The sequence below is a fragment of the Pelodiscus sinensis genome, chromosome 3, assembly GCF_049634645.1.
Source record: "Pelodiscus sinensis isolate JC-2024 chromosome 3, ASM4963464v1, whole genome shotgun sequence".
Classification (NCBI taxonomy): Eukaryota; Metazoa; Chordata; order Testudines; family Trionychidae; genus Pelodiscus; species Pelodiscus sinensis.
The window spans coordinates 77,646,424-77,665,374 of NC_134713.1; the positions used below are offsets into that span (position 1 = coordinate 77,646,424).

Here is an 18,951-nt window from a genome sequence, read left to right on the forward strand (position 1 = left end):
CCTGGCGTCATGCACAATCTTTACCTTTAGTACAATAAAAGTGTCAAATGTTGCAAACAAGAAAAAAATACATTTGTGTATTTTCTTAAGTAACTGAAAACAGAATTTCTGCAGAAACTGTAGGCAGAGTGGGAATATTATTTACTTCACTCAACCACATTAGTAGTATTATCTGATTCTGTGTCCCCTCATGTACTACCAAATAGCACTTGCTGCAGCCATAACCATCGCAAAAATCACAAGTGCTAAAGGCGGGAAAAAGTAATCTTTAATAACTAAATACATTTTATCTGCAAAAGGAATGATTTTGACTAGAATTAAGTTTTTTAAATTTGCTTTTTATGGATAATCACCTAACATGGCTATACTTTCATGCCTTCTAAAAACATTCTTTTAACATCTTTTCTGTTGTTTTAGAGTAAAATTTCCAAAAGCATGCAAGTAATTTGGGCTCTATGTCTCATTTGAGAGATTTAGGCTCTTACATGTTACCCCAAGTCTTCTATTTTCCCTTCAAAGATCAATTCCAACCAAGAATTCACAGGTAGTGACACTGAAATGCTATGACTTTGGAACCCTTAACTGTTTAGGTGTTAATGATAACTACTGCAGACACTACAACAAATAATGTATAGATAGCCATCACAGTACAGGTTATTTTGATTTCCCTGTAACACCATCAGTAAGGTAATACATTCTCAAATTAAAAGCCAGGCTTTCAATTCTGCTCATAACTGTAGCATCAATTATCCAGCCACATTAACAGACCTTAAGAGCTTTGAGGAATTTGGATTAGACAAGGAAAAATCCTACTTCTGTAAACACAAGTGAAAAATAAAACCAAAGCTCTTTCTAAACACAGTGCTAGTTGAAGTGGTGATCCAGGAGTTTTCTTCATTTAAACTCTAAACTCTCACCCCAACCCAAAAAGACACAGCCCATAAAGTTCCAGTGCTAATTATTTCCTTTCTTCTTACCCATGCTAAATGTTGACACCAGTTCCTTTGTTCAGGAACAATCAGAACTATTCCTGAATAAAAGCACTCAGCTTGTTCACCCATACAGGTTTAAGTGATAACTAATAATCATTCTGTTCTGGTTACAAACCCTATCGAGTTCAATAGGCCTACTGTATTGATTTTAATCATCACACAAAAGTAAAAGTGTTTTACTGTACAGTGAAAGCTTTGTTATCCGGCACTCTGTTAACCAGAAAATTTGTTAACCGGCATTGCCCCCAGCCACAATACTGTCACATCTGTAGGCACACAGGCCTGGCTTGGTTTACCATGACTGGCTTAATTTTTTATTTAAGTTCTAATCATCTTTAACTTAAAATAGAAATGTGAGACCAACTGCCTCATGTTACAAAACTACCAATATTAAAAAACTTGAGTTTTACTATTATTGTCCGTTGGTTTTTCCTAGGTTGATGGGACACTCAGATAACTGGAATTTTTAGATAACCAGAATGCCGGATAACACAGGTTTTACTGTATTTCAATAAAAGTCCTTAAAATATTATTAGCTCTTCAAGATTATGTGAAATGGAAAGTTCCTTCTAGCTAAAGATCTCAGAGTGCTTTTAAAAATATTATATTTCTCAACATCCACTCAAAACTGGGCAATTGCATTACCCAAAGACATACATCAGGTCCACAATGGAGGCAGGAATAAAACCTAAGAAGTACTATCTCCATAATCTCTTGTTCATTTATTAATAATAATAAAAACCAGTAGTGGTAATTTTGGATCTTCTCAAAATAAGTATTAACACACAGGTCTCTAAGGTGCCACAGGACTGCTAGTTGTTTTTTAAGTTACAGACTAACATAGCTACTTCTTTCACACATATCTGGAAATACACATAAATGAAGTTTTATCCATGGCATTTCTGCTATGCCATCACATTCTATCTAGTGACAGGCTGGCACAAATGTGTAAGAAGTTGGGCTTATGATGGAACCATACCAAGAACACTACCTGTTTCACTTGGTTTCAAATTAAATCAGCTCCAAGTATTTGGAATTAAAAAGATCAGTGTCTAAACTAGGGATGTTAAATACTGGTTAACTGAATAGTCGATTAACCTCATGAATTCTTATCAGTTAGTCAACTATTTTATAGTCCCCGGGCAGTCCCTGCCCAGGAGGGAGAGTCTGAGCTCCTGGACCCAGCACGAGCTGGAACTGAGCCAGGCTGCTTGCCCGCCTAGCTCCTAATACACTTTAAATTCAGAGCCACTTTAAATTCAGAGCCACAGCGGGGTAGGTCCAGGACCCAGTGCAAGCAGGGACTGAGCTGGGCTGCTGGCTAGCCTGCTAAAAAATTTACTGGCCGAGGGGGTGGGGGGGAAATGTGTGTAGACTATAGCATTAACCTATAAGCTTTTGCTTATCGATCAATTGGCTATATTACATCCCTAGTCTAAACCTGTATTATGTTGAAAATACTTTATAAATATGTATTAAGATCATATTTATATGCAGGGCTCGACAAACTGCGGCAAGAGCAACTCACCAGCTCCACACGCACCAGACTGGCACTGCACATGCGCACAGCGCTGGTGAATGGGGTGCATGGAGCAACCAGCTGAAATCTACTCGCCACAGGCAAGTAGAAACAGCGGTTTGTCGAGCCCTGTTTATATGTATTAAAAGGAGCTCCAAAAGGAAAACTTTCAATACCAGAAGCTTTAAGGAAGGAGAAAGTAGGCTGGGAGAAAGCAGCATGGTTCTGAAGGCAATAAACAAGGTTTAAATACTATTAAGACTGAAACACAAATAATAAACCAGAAAACTTAATTCTGAATATGAAGCACCAAACTTTGTCTTCATATTTGCTGAAAAGTGCTGTATTATATCATCTTAAAGTTATTTAAGTTGAGTATCTTAACATCACATCAAGCTTCACATGCAAATATGACCCAATTAAGTGTTTTCATTCCTGGTATCCAGAGCAGGCCAGAACAGTATTATTTAACTTAGATTTGACAAGACAACATTCACTGCCCCTCCAAAAGCTAATAATCTGAGACAGATGTATTATTAGAAAATCCTGGAGAAAATTACTTAGTGTGTAGTTTTAAAGAGCCCTAAAAAGCATAAATGGACACTTAATTTCAGGTGCATGTTAACTCTGAAGACTAATGACAAATTTGCACCAGCAGCCAATGTGTTTGTATATCACTGAAAAAAGAGAAAGAAAACCCCTATTACACAACCTGGGGGTCAACCTCCCTGAGCGAAGGATGGCTCCCTACAATGCATTCCCAGGGACTGGCTTTGGGCACTTTTTAATGATTGAAATGATGGGACTTCTGCTACTTCCCTTTGGAAGCAAAGAGCAACGGGATGGTGGTCCTGGTTTTCCAGCCTCCTTTTTCCAGTTCTGAATGTTTTGCTATAACCACTCCCAATGACATTGCGCCAACAGGTAACAAGCAGAGGGGTGCACACAGCACAACCTGAGAGGCTCTCCCTTCGGGGGGGGGGGGGGAATAAAAGTCCACTCAACACACCTCGGCTGACGGACGGCAAGAACAGATAGCCCACCACAGGCAGTGCTGAGTCCCGGAGAAGCCCAGCTCAACTGCCCAGCAGAGGGACTGCTCCGGGCTCAGCCAGACGTGGCTTCGGTAGCGACCTCCCAGCTGCTCAGCACAAACACAAAGCAAGTGACGCTCACGAGGACGGCCATCCCCGACGCTGACCAACCCGAGCACCCCCTTTACCTTGCGCCCCCGGCCCGTGCACCGGTTGCACAGCAGCCCCTGCACTGCGAACGCCTCGTTGTGACTGGCCGTGGCCGCCAGCCTCATCCCTGCGGAGGGACAGCTCGGGTCAGGTCCGTCGCTCCCCTCTGCTGAAGGCAGCGGCGAGGCCAAGGCTAAAGCGAAGCGCCAGGGCCAGGGGAGATGCAACGTACAAACAAGCCCAGCGGAACCCGGCCCCCTCTGCCGCCAGCACCAATGCGCAGCAGGCGGAGGGGCCGCGAGGCGGAGCGACGCGCGCTGCCTGCCCTGGGAGGCGCGCCCCGCAGGGGGAGTGAGGAAGGGGCTGCAGTGGCACCGCGGGGCCCCGAGTACCCAGCGAAAGTAGCCGGCCACAGGTCACTACAGGACACCCCGCCGTACCCCCCGCGAGCAGCAGCCTGCTCCCCTTACGTCAGGGAGCGTAGCTGGGAGAGCCGGGCGCGCACGGCAGCGCTTGTAATGACAGAATCTACAGCTGAGCTAAATGTGTCGGACAAACGTTTTCCGGCTCTACACTGCAAACATCCACTGAGATCACCCCGCGTGTGCTGCACGAATTTCGCTGCAGTCTCGGCACCTCATAGAAAAATGTTAGCTCTTCAGTAGCCCCTTATCGAGGACACGAGTGGTGACGGATATTGAGCCTAGGCAGCTGTTTTTAAATTACGAAGTAACTATTAATAACTTACCCATTCATCAGGCAGATAATTTCAGGGGTCAGTTATGCAGATGCCATCACAATGACTATTGGGGACACATGAGGTGAGGGAGGAGCGATCCTGCATCTTCTCTGGCAGGGAAAAAACTGTTTTTGACAAAGGTTACTTTTTCTAGAAAGTCATGTATTCCCTCAGTTATCTATCATCTCTGCCCAGCCTCACTTAAGAGCCTCTACCTTCTTTTTAAAATAAAAAAAAGGGAATTAAGCCTATTTAACACCTAGATCATAGACGCTTAACATTTAGCAGATACATGTGTGACTTTAAGTATAAAGTGCTCTAGCAATTTGGCCTGAAGGCTCCTCCCCCAACACCATAATAGTCTTGTGCAAACATGTTTTGCAATTTCATCAGCAAAACACACAATCTTTGTTTTCAGCAGCCTATATTTCCCTCGCTGAACTTCAAGGTTATTGGATGCCCAGATGTCCCAATTTTTCCCACCCAACAGTTTTCTGTTCTCTTGGGGGCTTATGCCATTTTCCAAAAATAAACACAGCATCTCCAAGTTTAAGATCCTGGGTAAAATTTGGGTTACTCTTCAAATCCATATTAAAAGTAGAAAGCTATGTTGTTAATTATATCAAATATTTATTTAAAATCAAAAGTCTTCCTGTACCTGATACTATGTGAATAAGGAGAAAATCCTTACGTCTTACCTCACCTTGGAGGGAAGGTTGTTTGGTTGCAGAACCTTAACTGGGAAAACAAAGTTTCCAGTCTGGAATTTAAATCTAATAAATGTAAAGGGAATTACATGATCATGAATTTTGAATTTTTATTAAATATAAGAATGAATACTTAAAGTGGGTTTTACCCATGAAAGCTCATGATACTATATATTTGTTAGTCTGTAACTTTAAAAAATGAGTATTCATGTAGCACCTTAAAGACTAACATGGCTACCCCTCAGACTTAAATACTTTGTTATTCTTGCGTGGGTTTATGAATCTTTCAGCCTAATGCAGAAATCATTAAGGTCATAACTGTGTGTGTGGAAATCTTACTCCAAGCAGTGACTTTGCACATTTCTAAAAATGTGCTTTCCATTCTTTCTTTTCCTAATGTCAACACCTCTATGGAGTGCAATTAAGGCCTTGTCTACACTGGCACACTGTGTTCAGGGGCTTCAGGTTTGTATAATTTTTGGTGGTGCCCAGAATGGGTCTAGTCCCCCCTCCTACACCCTGCCCCCCCACCCCGATTAGCCACACCCCTGACCCCTGTTAACCACGCCCAACTCCCATTAGCCAGGCATCTGGAGGTAACACTCTTGGGGCAAGATGGACACATGACCAGAAGTAAAAGGTGTTATGTGACCCCTCTCTAAGGACTTTTCCCACCATCCTCCGACCAACAGGGATTAGTTTGGTTCCCACCAAACCCCCCTCATGCAACTATCCTGCAATTGCATTAACCCAATGTGTGTGACATTAACTCAGGGGCGGAGAGGCTGGGGGAAGTGTTCCCTCTAAGGCTATGTCTACACTTGCAGCTTCTTGCATGCAGAGCATTCACACTGCCCACCTGCTCTTGCACAAGGAAATTTACAATCCAGCGTGGTAAGAGAGGGCATCTTGCACAAGAGCTATGCTCTTTTCTAACAGGTTTAAGCTCTCTTGCGCAAGAGGGCAGTGTGGATGCTCAGGAGGGATTTCTTGCGCAAAAGCACAGCTTGCACATGGCAGTGTGAACGTGTTCTTGTGCAAGATGTTCTTGTGCAAGAAGCCGCCAGTGTAGACACAGCCTGAGAGTTTCCTCCCATGAGCAGAATGAATTTTGTGTTGTGCACCGGTACTGAATTCATATGGCTTGTTTGGATGGGACTCTGTGGCACCCAAGTTATTAATAAATATCTTATAAACCTCTACCTTTTCTCTCTGCTGCCATGTCTCCTCTCCTTGCTCCATCAGCTTCCCTGGTGCCTGCTACCCCCCAACTCCTCACCCTCCTCTGCTGTCCTGACTCCTGCCCTTCTCTCTGCCCTCAGCCTTCCTGAGACCTGCCCCCCTCCATCAGCCCTTCTCTCTCCCTTGTGCCCACTCTTCCAGTAGCCCCACTCTGATCATGTGAGCTACTCCTCCTCATCCCTACTCCTAACACCTCCCTCTACACACCTGCCCTGCGTGTCTCCTCTGATGGTGGTCCCTCCCCTGCAGGTGTCTGCCCTTCTGCTTCACCTCCAGAATCCCCTGGCACCTGCACCTTCCCTTACTCCTGTACCCTCCTGGAGCCTCCCTCTTCCCTCACTACCCCTGCCCCCTTTTTCTCTGATGCCCACCCCCTCACCACCCTCTGCCCACATCCCCTCGTGCCCCTGTGCCCTCACACGACTTTCTCAATCCCCGTCTTCCTCATGCCCACCCCTTCTTTCAAGCCTTCTCCCAGCGCCACCCCCTCCCCCACTCTAGCTCCCAATACCCTTACACTCTTCTCTCCCAGCATCACCCTGTCCCCCTCCCACTGACACCTCCCCTCCTGCCCTTTTCCTTATTGTCTCCACTTGGCCCCCTGGCATTTGGCTCTCCTCTACACTGTCCCTTGGTGCCTTCCCCTTTCTTCTCCTGACCTGCCTCCCTCCCCTCAGCACAAGCCCCTTCCTCTGCCACCCACCTTCTGCCTTCCAGTTTGCAGGGCGGCCGCGGCTCCAGTCCAGGCTCCAGCCCACATGCCGGACCGCGCGGTGCAACATTGGGCCATGCGGTTTTAAAGTCCCGGTCCGTGACTTCACGCCACGCCCAGGCAGCTCCCCTCCTAGCTGTTGCAAGACATGTCAGCACGCCACACATGCGCTCCCTCCAACAGAGCCAAGCAGCCCAGCGCCCCCCAACCAAATCTCCCTCCCACAGAGCCAAGCACTGGAGGAACAGGTCAGGTAAGTTCATTTTACTTTTAAAAGAGGCTGCTCCTGCCGGCTGCCTCTTCTCGCAATGCGTTACAGGTGGCAGCATGTGGCCCAGCTGCTGGCTCACTGATCTAGCCCTCCCCTCCCACCCCGGCGCCCCCTAGCGTGGCAGTGCCTGGGGGCAACTGCCCCCCCCTTCGCTACACCTCTGGTGCCAGGGGAGGGGAGGGCTGGTAAGCACGTGTGTGCCTCCTCCTCCTCCTCCTGAGTGCTCAGGCATCTCTTGTTGCCATAGGCAACAGCAGCCAGCAGCGCGCGCAGGCAAGGGAGAGCCTGCGCAGCTTTCATTCCAGCAGGGACACTCCAGAGCTGGGGGGGATGCTCTGGGGCTGGCGGGGGTGAGGGGAGAGGGCCAGAACCCACTCCAGGCAGGGCCGGGGGAGAGACCCAGCTCCAAATATTGGTGGAGCAGTGCCCCCGGCTCTGAATATTGGTGGAGCATGGGCACCACAAGCCCATATAACTCTCTGCCTATGACTGTGTTGTCAAAAACTACCTTGTGGTGACAAAATAGTGAAAGTATTTACACTGCAATGTGACTTTTGTTGGGAAAAAACACCAGTTTTGACAACAAAAAACTTCAAGCCTTGGGAGAGATTTTTTTTTTCTTTTCCCCTCCCTTTATTGTTGACAAAGAGCCAATGTGGATTGTACTGTTTGTTTTGTTGAGAGAACTGGCTTCCATCAGTATCCCACAATGCCTTCCCTGATAGCTCTACTCAATGTTTTGATCTCTGCTGCCCTGCAGGCATGTGCCCTTCCCCTTTCAAAGCTCTGGGAAGCATCTGACAGCTGAGTGAACTGCTCTGTTTGGGGAACAAACAAAGAACAAATCATTGGAGTGCTCCTGTTCTGCCCTGCATTAGGTCCACAGTGGCAGACAGACTGGTGCTGCAGGGGGAAGGCTGGAGAAGACTGCCTTTGACATTCCTTAGCACAGAGAGATCACAATTAGGAGGGAATCCTAAGGATCAGCTCTGTCTTCCCACAACACTGCACTGTGGGATGCTGGCTCACATTGCTTTGCTCTTTCAACAGGGTACTAACAATATGGCAATGAAATTTGACACTAGGATTCCGGAAAAAAAAAGGGTTGACCAGTTTTCACTTTTGGTGACTTTTGCATATCGATGGCACTTTTGTTACCAAACCTTTCCCGTGCAGACATAGCCTAACTCCAAGAAGACAAGGGACACTTTCTACTTTTGAAGACTGAGTAGCAGCATACCATTACACTGACTAGAGGTTAAGGTTTAACCAGTTAACTGGTAAGCACTGCTTACCAGGGTTAACTGGTTAACCAGTGTCTAGTCCAGCTGGAAGCGCCCCAGCCCATGGGGGTCCAACAGAGAGAGGCAGGGTGGTGTGAAGTAATACGTTATTGCAGTGGTTTTCCATCTGTAGTTCTCTGACTATGTCTAAGAAGACCATAAAAGATAGCTGTTACCACAGAACAGCGGCTTTCACACTGTAGTCTGTCAAACCCTGAGGGTCCACAAATGAGACAAGATTGAGAACCACTGTTTTATTGGACTAACTTCTGTTGATAGGAGAGACAAGCTTCTCTATACAACTATACAAAGGTCCTCTTCAGGTCTGGGAAAGGTACTCTGCAGGTATGTCTACATAGCAATATAAGCCAGGACCCAAACCTAATCCCCCTGGCATCTACACAGCATTTTTGCTAAGGTAAGTCTTGAACTTACGGTCCCAGGCCCCTGCAGGACTGGTATATCCACACCTGTGTTGAGCTGGGACCTAGAGTCCAAGCCTCATGGCATTCCTGCATATGCATGACCCTGGCTTGACAGATCCCAGTTATAGTCCAGAGTTCCTGGTGGTAGAGGAGCAGCAATGCAGGGAGCGAACACAGGGGCTGGAAACATCATTAGTGCCTGGCTGAGTGCACTCTTTGTTCATGCCCTCTCCCAGCAACTGCAGTTCCTGCTTTCTTCACTGCAGCACATAGCTTATCGGAGAAGGGAGCAAAGCTAGGCAGGAGGCAGCTCGCAGCTGCCAGGGGTCATCCCTTCCCCAGTTGTGGTGATCTGAGAGCACTGTCACTCCCCCTCCATACAGGGCAGCCTCTTGGTCCCATTCTGCTTTCTATCCCTTGCTTCTGCCTCCACCCTCCCTAGGTTTGCCAACTGTCTAATCAAACACGAACACCCTTACCCCTGCTCCTGCCCCACCCCTTCACTGAGGCCCCAGCCCTGCTCACTCCATCTCCCCTCAATCTGTCATTCACTTCCCCCCACCATCACTCACTGTCACAGAGATGGAACAGGAGTTGGGATGAGGCAGGAGGGGTGATGGACTTTGGATGAGGGATCTGAAGTGTGGGAGGGAGCTCAGGGCTGAGCCTGGGGCAGGGGGGTTGAAGTGCAGGCCCTGGGAGAGGGCGCAGGGATGGGAGACGGGGTTGGGGTGTGAGAGGAGATGAGGGCTCTGGCTGGGCAGTGCTTACTCTGGGCACATCAAATCCCAGCAGGTGGTGCAGAAAAGCTAAAGCAGGCTCCCTACCTGCCCTGGTCCCCGGCTGCTCCCGGAAGCAGCCAACCAGTTCCTGTAGCCCCTAGGCATGGGGGGCACTCTCCATGCAGGTACTGCCCCCACGATTCCCATTGGCTGCAATTCCCAGGCAAATAGAGCTGCAGAGTTGTGGGATGGGTGCAATATGCAGAGGCTTCCCACTCTGCCCCTACCTAGGGTAGGGTGTTATCATATTTGAACTTCCAAAAAAGAGGACACCTGGTGCCCGCTGGTGCCACTGCAGTGGCAGCTGTTCCACTCGCACAGGAGGCCGGGCTCCGGAACTGGAAAACTTGTCCCCGTGCACGCCAAGCTCGGGTCTCTGGCTGCCGCCTTGCTTCTGCCAGACCTGCTGCGCACCCCACTGGTTCTCATGGTGCGAGAGGACGCTGCACGCCGGGCTCCCGCTTCCCTGCCGCATCACCCCAAGACGTGTGGCAGCACGGGCTACAGCGGCACCGCCAACCAGCTGGCAGCCCAGGCTGCTGGCCGGAGGAGAGAGTGGGGGGCCAGGGAGGCTGCTGGCAGGGGCCCATCCTAGGGCATGAAATTAAATGAGGGGAGAAGTGGCATGGCTAGAAAAGAAACCCATGAATCCTGCTTTCCAGAATCCCTTCCTTTCCCTTGCCTGCCCCACCAAGCACCAGCTCCCACAGTCCTCACAGAACTGAGACTGGTACCCCAAATCTAACCAACAGACCCACTTCCCACCTACAGGAAAGGAAAGAAGCCAGAAGTTCTAATGCCCAGTTCCCTGCTCTATCCCAGTGCCCCTGCCCTCTCTGAGCCAGGCTCCTTGCTCTAGCCCACCCTTCCTGCTCTAACCCAATATACCCACTCTTCCCCCAGAGCCAGGCCCCCCCAGGCCTCCTGCTCTAACCTATCCCTCCCACAGAAACAGGCACCTCCCCGCTCCCTTCCCCTCTCTCTCCCCTCCGCCCCCCCGCCCCCCGCTCTAACCCAATGCCCCTTCCCTCCTGCAGAGCCGGGGACATAAATTTAGTGGGATGGAGAGTAACGCCTTGGGTCTCACCAGAGCCACCGCCGTAGCCATGTGCTTTTCCCTCCAGGCGCTAGGGCGTGTGCGCACAGCGGCTGTGAACAGTCAGGTGTGCAGCTCCGAACGTTCCATTTGACAGGCATGTGCCGTCGCCCCCTCCCCGATCCCATTTGCGGGGCAAAAAATCCTGGACATTTTCTGTCATTTTAAAAAGCCAGTCGGATGGAGATTTAACATGTGAAAATGAGGATGGCTGGGGAAAAAACAAATGTATGGTAACCCTAAGGGGCTGCAGGGGGGGATGTGTCAGCTGCTTACTGGGTAAGAGACCAGGTCAGGGAGGGAGTCTGTCTTACACCTGCTATGCTGAGGGACTTTTAATGGCCAGTCTCCTGATTTGGCTTCAGGAGCCTCCAGGAGATTGAACCAGATTCCAGGAGACTCCCAATGAAATGGGGAATGTTGGCAACCCTAACTCTTCCTGAGGCTGTGTGTGCAGAGATGTCCAGGAAGCATGCACTGTGAGGGTTGCGAGTAGGAACTAGCCCCAAAATTTTCCCAGAACCTCCTGGGAATCCCTTATCCCTGCCTCCTAGAAGCCAATTCTCAAAGTAGATGGTAGTTTCGTACAAAGACTTCTCAAATTGCACTCATTCTATTGAGACAGCCAGCAAAGGAGCTAACTATGCGGTTTAGGTTGTCATGTGCTCCTCCTGATGGGCACCTGAATCCCATAAGGAGCCTTATCACTATTAGGAAACAGGATGAGCCACGGAGTTTACCCATACTGCAACACATTTGTAGGAGTGTCATCATTGGGGGGAGGGAGCGGGTCACTATGCACTCTGGGATAGGGTTACTTTTAGAACTCTGCATATCTGCAGATATCTGCTTTATATCTGCATCCGCAGATGTGGATGCGAATGCGAATATCCATGCCTTATTTTTTGCAGATACAAAGTTTGTATCTAAAACCTTGCAAGTTTTCAGGTATTTCCTTATTTTTGCAAATTCAGATGTGGATATCAATTTTGTATTTATGCAGGGCTCTAGTTACTTTGACTTTGGCCAGTGCACTGCAGAATGGATGCCAGAGCCCTAGTTTCAAGCATGGGTCAGAAAACCTGAAATCTAGGATTAAAATACAGTAGAGATGGCTGATCTCATGGTTCCTGAACATGGGTCAGGTGCTGAGTCCCACTAGTCCTAGGGTAGATTTACATTATTGTGTAGATATACCCAGATGGTCATAGCTAAATACAACAGCAAACAGTTTAGAATGCATTCTAACTATTTATGCTAAAGGACAATTCAAGGTGAAGAGGCCCATTCTTCTTTCAGAAGTATTTCTGGTAAAAATGTGTGCCTTTGACAAACCTTGACATAAGTCAGGCTTACTTATGTACCTTTTTTAAATAAAAGGAAAAAATCTCCTTTTGGGTATTTCTAGTACTTTCACTCATGTGAAGTTCTTACAATCAGATTTTTCTTGGCAACAGTTCAAAAGTGTGTTATATGACAGCTATAATGAGGCAGATCAAATATTATGTTAAAGATCTGGATCCTGGAACGCTTATGCACATAGCTGAACTTTTAGTGCTTGTAGTAAACAGGACTTCTCATATGCTAAATTAAACGCATACATAAATGTCCTGAATTCTTTTTTAAAGCAAAAAGCTATCCTGTACCTGAAATGCTTATTATAGCTAGCACCCCATATATTAAATAACATCTGGAAGGGTTATCAGAATATTCTCTGCCAGAAAACTTTACAGATAATGTTAATAGTTTTTTGCTGTTCTGGGACACCTAATGTCCATTAGCTCTATAAAAAGCATGTTCTGGGAAGGGCAGATAATATGTTTTAATATGAAATGCTACAAAAACATCAAAAAAGCCTGACCTAAGCATTCAAACAATCATGGTGAAATCCTGTCAAAAATCCCATTAACTTCAAAAGATACTGGATTTTATTCCATGAATCAAGCCTCCCCTCAAATCATGGTATTTTAAAAATAATAAATGTTAAGGTTCTTTTTGTTTGGCTTTTGTTTTTTGAGGCACTGGGATGAACATTGCCAAGTTTTCCCTCCATAACCAGAAAGACTAGAAACTTGCTGAGGTCTTATCTTTGCCAAGAAATTTGCTAACATAAATCCTCATGTGAACCGTCTGACAAGTGAAATTGAAAAACAGAATTAGGAGTTGGCAGGTAATCAACTTAATTAGTTTAAAGGTAACTAGACAAATTTATGAGTGCAATTGTAGGACAAGATTGCTTGTCATGTCAAAGGCAGAGCACAACAGCCTTGGTGCTCACTTTCAATTGTGTTATGCTCCTAATGTTCGTGCTTCAGCATTTCAGCTGGCCACTGACAGGGATCAGGAAGGGATTTTTCCCTCTAAGGTACTATGTGAAGGTTTGGATTTTTGTTGTTGTTTTGTTTTAAGATGTAGGCTGGGTCCAAATTAACTCTCCCTTAACAACTAATTGGAAAGGTGGAGAGATTTCAGAAGCAAACTGTTTACATGAACACACCTACTCTGTGTAGGTATCCAGCAGAGGAGTAATTCCAAGTGATCATCTCTGGCTGGTGTTGAGTTACAGATCACTTTATTACCAATTGAAGGGATAGTGAAACATTATCAATGTTATCTTTACTGTGAGAGTAAAGAGGAGCAGAACTGTGTTGAGGGACGTGATAAGCCACAGGTTCCAGACTCCTAGGAAAATAACGGGGTGGGAACAGGTGTTCCAACCAGGTGTGTTGATTCTTCCTCAGTGTCCTTAGTCTGGTTTAACCTGTTCTTCCCACTGTTCAAAAACAGTGCTAAATTGACTCCAATAAAGTCTTTTGTTATTTAAAGTCCTCTCTACAGCTGAAAACACTTGTAGTGGAAAGACATTTATGCACAGCCTGTATCATTAAGAGCTGAAAGTCACTAAGTACTACGAATGTGAATGGGTAACCAATTACCTGGGAAGCATCACCCTTACTGGGTGATGCTCATTGGGTGCCAGTTAATTGGTACTAGGGAGCAGCCACTGCCTGTGCTGCCCATAACTCCAGGCTGGGCCAGGAGCAGAAACTAGCTGCCCCATGTGCCGGGGGTGGTTGCAGGAGCTAGTAGCTTGCATGCAAGGAGGGGGACCAGGAGCAGAAGCCAGCCCCCCACTTGCCTGCTTATCGGTTAACTGATTAACTGGGATTTTACAGCCCTAATGACAAATGGCATGGGCGCTCAAAAGATAGACTTGCAGAGGTCACAGCCAAGAGACAGGTGGCAGATGGTTACTGATGTGTGGACTGAGCAGGAAGCAAGCATCTGGTGAGACTTCCAGCAGAGGGGAACAGTGGTTGGCAAGGTAGCTAGAGCCATCCTGCCCGCAGGATGGTTTGGAATGGCCATCCCAGGCCCTGCGCTTTTGGGACGGGGGAGGGGGCGGTTTGACATGGCGGCCACTTCCTCTGGAGGAGAGTCACGGAGCCCAGGGTAGCCCTGGGGATTATCTGAGGAGCCTGGTATAAAGTGGCAGCAGGGGGTCAGGGCTCCCCCCCATACTCATTGCAGCCTGCTTCACTCTGCCACCCATTTCCCAGCCTGCTGTGCTCCACTTTGCTGCAGTGGTGGAAAGCAGTGGCAGAGCGCTGCAGACTGGGAGATGGGCAGCAGAGCAGAGCGCAGTGGGCTGGGTCCAAGTCCTTCTGGCTCCCACTGCCACTTTGAATGGGGGGTTTGAGGTGGCACAACCCCTGCTGCTACCTTACACCGTCTCCCTAGCAGTGTTCCCTCTAAGATATTCCATCCATGAGTGGAGTTAAGTTTTGCTTGTTCACCAATACGGAGGTCATGTGTGCTTGTTTGGATGTGTGCCACTATGGCACCCAAGTTATTCGTTTATATAATTAAAATGTTATGGAGGAAAGAATAAAAAACTCAAGGGATAATTAACAAGGTGCATGACTTCAAATGTTTATTTAATATGAAGTTAAATAAAAAGAAAATACTGAAAAGTTTTCAGTATGTTAGATTAGCCTCAAGGATGCTCTATGGAACTGTGGACAGTGCAGATTTAGAAGTCATAGGAGGCCAAGAAGCGGCACACTGCAGCATAGCTCATACTGTGACAGCAGCGGCTAGAGCCCCAGGCTCTTTAGGGTACGTTTATACTGAGGCGCTATTTCAGGATATTTCTGGTCTCCCAAAATAGCATATTCCACGTCTTGACAGCATGCCCATTATTTTGAAATAACGATCATACTATTCTAAAGTCCCTATAAACCTTATTCCACAAGGATTAAGGGAAATTTCAGAATAATACACTTGAAATAAGTTAAGCAGTGTGCCAGTGAAACTGCCCTCTTTGCGCCCCTCCCCTCTCTAGACAGGCCTGGTAGGGCACTAGGTCTGGGATCAGTGGTAACACATGAATGCCACTAAAAGTCAGGCTGTGAAGCTGCTGTTTATCAGCTCTTTTGCTGACAAAATACTTCCATCCCAAAGAGCGGCATTCACATGGTCATCAGGAGAGCACTCCTGCACGCCACATACTGATCACCAGGCTCGACAATTAGTGTAATCTACTCGCCTGTGACAAGTAGATTACAAGCTGGCACAGCCACGCAGTGCGGTGAGCACATGCACAGCGTGCCAAACCGTGCGGCTGGCCTCGCCGCTGCTTGGCTTGGCGAACCCCGCTGATTACATTGGTACTTGCCTCGACAAAACTTTTGTCTTGGTAGGAGAGGGGTAACTAACACCTCTGCAGGACATAAGGTTTGTCATTCAGTTGCCAGTATAAACATAGCCAAGCCTGCTGACAGACAACTGAGCTGCAACAGCCTGAAAATTGCAGCTTTTCAGAACCCTGTGCACACACACTGACAGTAACAGAATCATATATACCTGAGCCATCACTGGGCCAATTCATGCTAGATATTTAGACATATGTCTCCAGTGTATAGTTAAAGACACTATTATAGTATCCTAGCCAGACAAATGACCAGCTTGGGAGAACTCTTTATTATCAGTGTGCATCTACAGTTAATTCATTGGGTCTTCCCAAAGGAACATGCAGACTCAAAATTACACTAATGTAATATAGGACTTCTTTTACTTACTCTATAGAGGAAAGTGGAATGTATCTTCTGGACTATATTGGGAAGAGTTACCAGAAATGGGTACTATTAATGACACATGTAATTTATGGTAAAAGCACAAGCTTATGATAAGTTGGTAAATAATGTTTGTACCAGTACTGGGAGATAAAGAATGTATTTGACAGCAATTTTAGTTGCACTTAGTAGTAAAAATTTCACTGTCAGTAGTTTCACAGACAGCACCAAGCAAATAGTAATTTCAGATTAATAATGTTTCAAGGAAGAATACAAAGAAAGAGCTGCACAGCATTCCTCTTACCTGCACTGTTATTGTTACTATTAGAAGCACAACCAAGAGCTTCTCGTTTCTGGTTCAAAATCAGACACACTTTACCCTCACCCCAGCACTCTTTGTAAAGCTAAGAGTAACACAGACATGTATATTTTAGATGGACCATTGCTTTGCTTTGTATAATACTGAAGAATGTTTAGATTTTCCATATTCCATTGCTTATGATTACTACAGCAAATCTTTTTTCCTTCCATTTTTAAAGATTTTATTTCAGTATAAGTATGGGAGAATGAAGTATGGGAGAATTAAGCACACCACCAACAGCTGTAAAAACCTTACATTTTAGTCTTCAAGGGCAGTTCAAAACAGAGTGATTCAATTTCTAATGTATAAATTTACAGAGTAAATTCCAAAGTTAGTCCTGAAGTAAAACAGGTCCCAAAATATTTTGTGTTCATCTGTTCTTTTTATAAAGTGTAAATATTTACACACAGACCTGTTTTTTCATTATTGCTGATTTACAGCTGTGTGAAAGCAGAATCATAGAACACTAGAACTGGAAGAGACCTCGAGAAGTCATCGAGTCCAGTCCCCTGCCCTCATGGCAGGACCCAGTACCGTCTAGACCATCCATGGTAGAGATCTATCTAACTTGCTCTTAAATATCTGCAGAGATGGAGATTCCACAACCTCCCTAGGCAACTTATTCCAGTGTTTAACCACCCTGACAGGAAGTTTTTCCTAATGTCCAACTTTAACCTCCCTTGCTGCCCATTGCTTCTTGTCCTATCCTCAGAGGCTAAGGAGAACAATTTTTCTCCCTCATCCTTGTGACACCCCCCCTTTTAAATACCTGAAAACGGTTGTCTCCTCTCAGTCTTCTCTTTTCCAAACTAAACAAGTCCAATTATTTCAATCTTCCTTTATAGGTCATATTCTCTAGACCTTCAATCATTCTTGTTGCTTTTCTCTGGACCTTCTCCAATTTCTCCACATCTTTCTTGAAATATGGTGCCCAGAACTGGACACAATACTCCAGCTGAGGCCTAATCAGCGCAGAGCAGAACAGACTTCTTGTGAATCAGTCCCACTCAAGACAGAAGAAATGCTGATTTTGCTTTCACTTTACCTGATTCTGTATTTTCTATCCCGCAAGCCAGTGTTTGAGCCACACAGCCCTGGCCCAGAGTAGCTGCCCGCATGCCATGCAGCCGCTGTCTCAAGCCCCAGGTAGCAACCCTCCCGCTGCCTCAATCCCCAGCAATCCCAAACCTCGGTGGCAGCAACCTGGCCTCCCGCAGCCCCAAACCCTGGTGGCATCCACCCGCCCACCATGTGGCTGCAAACCCTGGTGACAGTCTGTAATGCCAAACCCCCGGCTGCAGCCACCCACCCACAACTCCAAACCCCAGCAGCAGCCACTCACCCACCACCCCAAACCCTGGTGGCAGATAGTCACCCGCCTGCGCACAGCACCAAACCCTGGTGGGCAGACACCTGCTGGCCCGCCATGTGGCTGCAAACCCCAGCGGCAGAAGGAACAGCTGTCCCCCAGCACAGCCCCATCCACCAGAGTAGCCCTGGAAGCAGCCACACTACTCACCTTGCAGATCCACAAGAAGGTGAGTGCTGCTGTGCAGCTCTTGGAAGGAATTGGGCAGGCTTAGAACTTTTTGTTTGCTGCCGTGCAGGCATGCACCTTAAAAGGAACACTACTCCCCAGTAATTCTCCAGCTCACAATGCTCAGGGGAGGAGGCTTCAGCCAAGGGGTGCAACAGGGTAGAGCACAGGCAGGCACTTGGGAAGGGATGGGGCCTCCAGTGATTGGGTTGCCCTGGTCCCAAAACTTCCTAGGGATAGCCCTGAGAGCAGCTGTTGGGGAGGAACAACAGCTATGAGTCAGACAGAACAAGTGCTCAGAGGATAGACCAAGCAAGATGCCTTCTTCCCCAGGTGGAAGGTGAAGACAAACAGATGCCCCTCTTAACTCTTGTGCTCACAAAACAAGGACAACCAGTGAGTGGGGTATGGTGAGGGAACAGAGAGGGGCATAGAAAAGGAACTTTTGGTTGTAGAACTCAAGAACACAAGGCAAAAGACAATGCTCTGGGATGTGGGTCTGGCTCACAGTTTGAGGATTACAAATCCTGCTTGTGGTACTTTCCCTAATTAACGTCAGATGATTTCCCTCCTTTCATTAAACATTTCTTTTCTACATTCAGACTCTGTGCTTGTGAGTAGGGAAGTATTGCTGCTCAGAAAAGCCCAGCGGTGGTGTTTAATTTTCCCAGGTTGTTGGGTGGGAGCTTAAGCTGCTTCTGTATTGCAGTGTTGAAAAGGGACCCAAAGATGTTGAGAAGTGTTACAGGAATAGACATGGCTGGAAATGGGACACTGGGAAGGGTAGGCCAGAGCTCTGAGCTGGCATCAAGCCTTCTTTCCCACAAGTATGTGGCTAAGTGACTTACTGGCTCTTGCTCACGTGCTCAGGCTCTACGTGTTCACTGCTGTTAAACAGAAGAATTCTGCAAACTACAGACACAGGAACATAATGAAAAATTACAGGAGTACTTCAAAAATATAAATTAAGTATGCTCTTTGGGCATAATGGGTGTTAATGTAGCACGCCACAATGCACTACTTTTA

The 18,951-nt window shown here is 46.9% G+C and overlaps 1 protein-coding gene across 8 annotated transcripts in view; it reads right to left on the reverse strand.

Moving 5' to 3' along the window:
* SESN1 (sestrin 1) overlaps positions 1 to 18,951 on the reverse strand; it is a 130,324-nt gene that overhangs the window by 33,674 nt on the left and 77,699 nt on the right. Inside the window, exon 1 of one of the 8 annotated variants that reach the window (XM_025184721.2) lies at positions 4,444 to 4,736. The exons of 5 other annotated variants lie outside the window; for them this stretch is intronic. Coding sequence is in view for 1 of the 3 variants with exons in the window: in XM_006123190.4 (XP_006123252.2) it covers positions 3,734 to 3,820 (87 nt within the window). In the remaining 2 variants the exon portion in view is untranslated. Of the gene's footprint in view, positions 1 to 3,733; positions 4,110 to 4,165; positions 4,352 to 4,443; positions 4,737 to 18,951 lie in introns of those variants that run through there. 2 more of the 8 variants (XM_075923088.1, XM_006123190.4) reach the window with 2 other exon arrangements.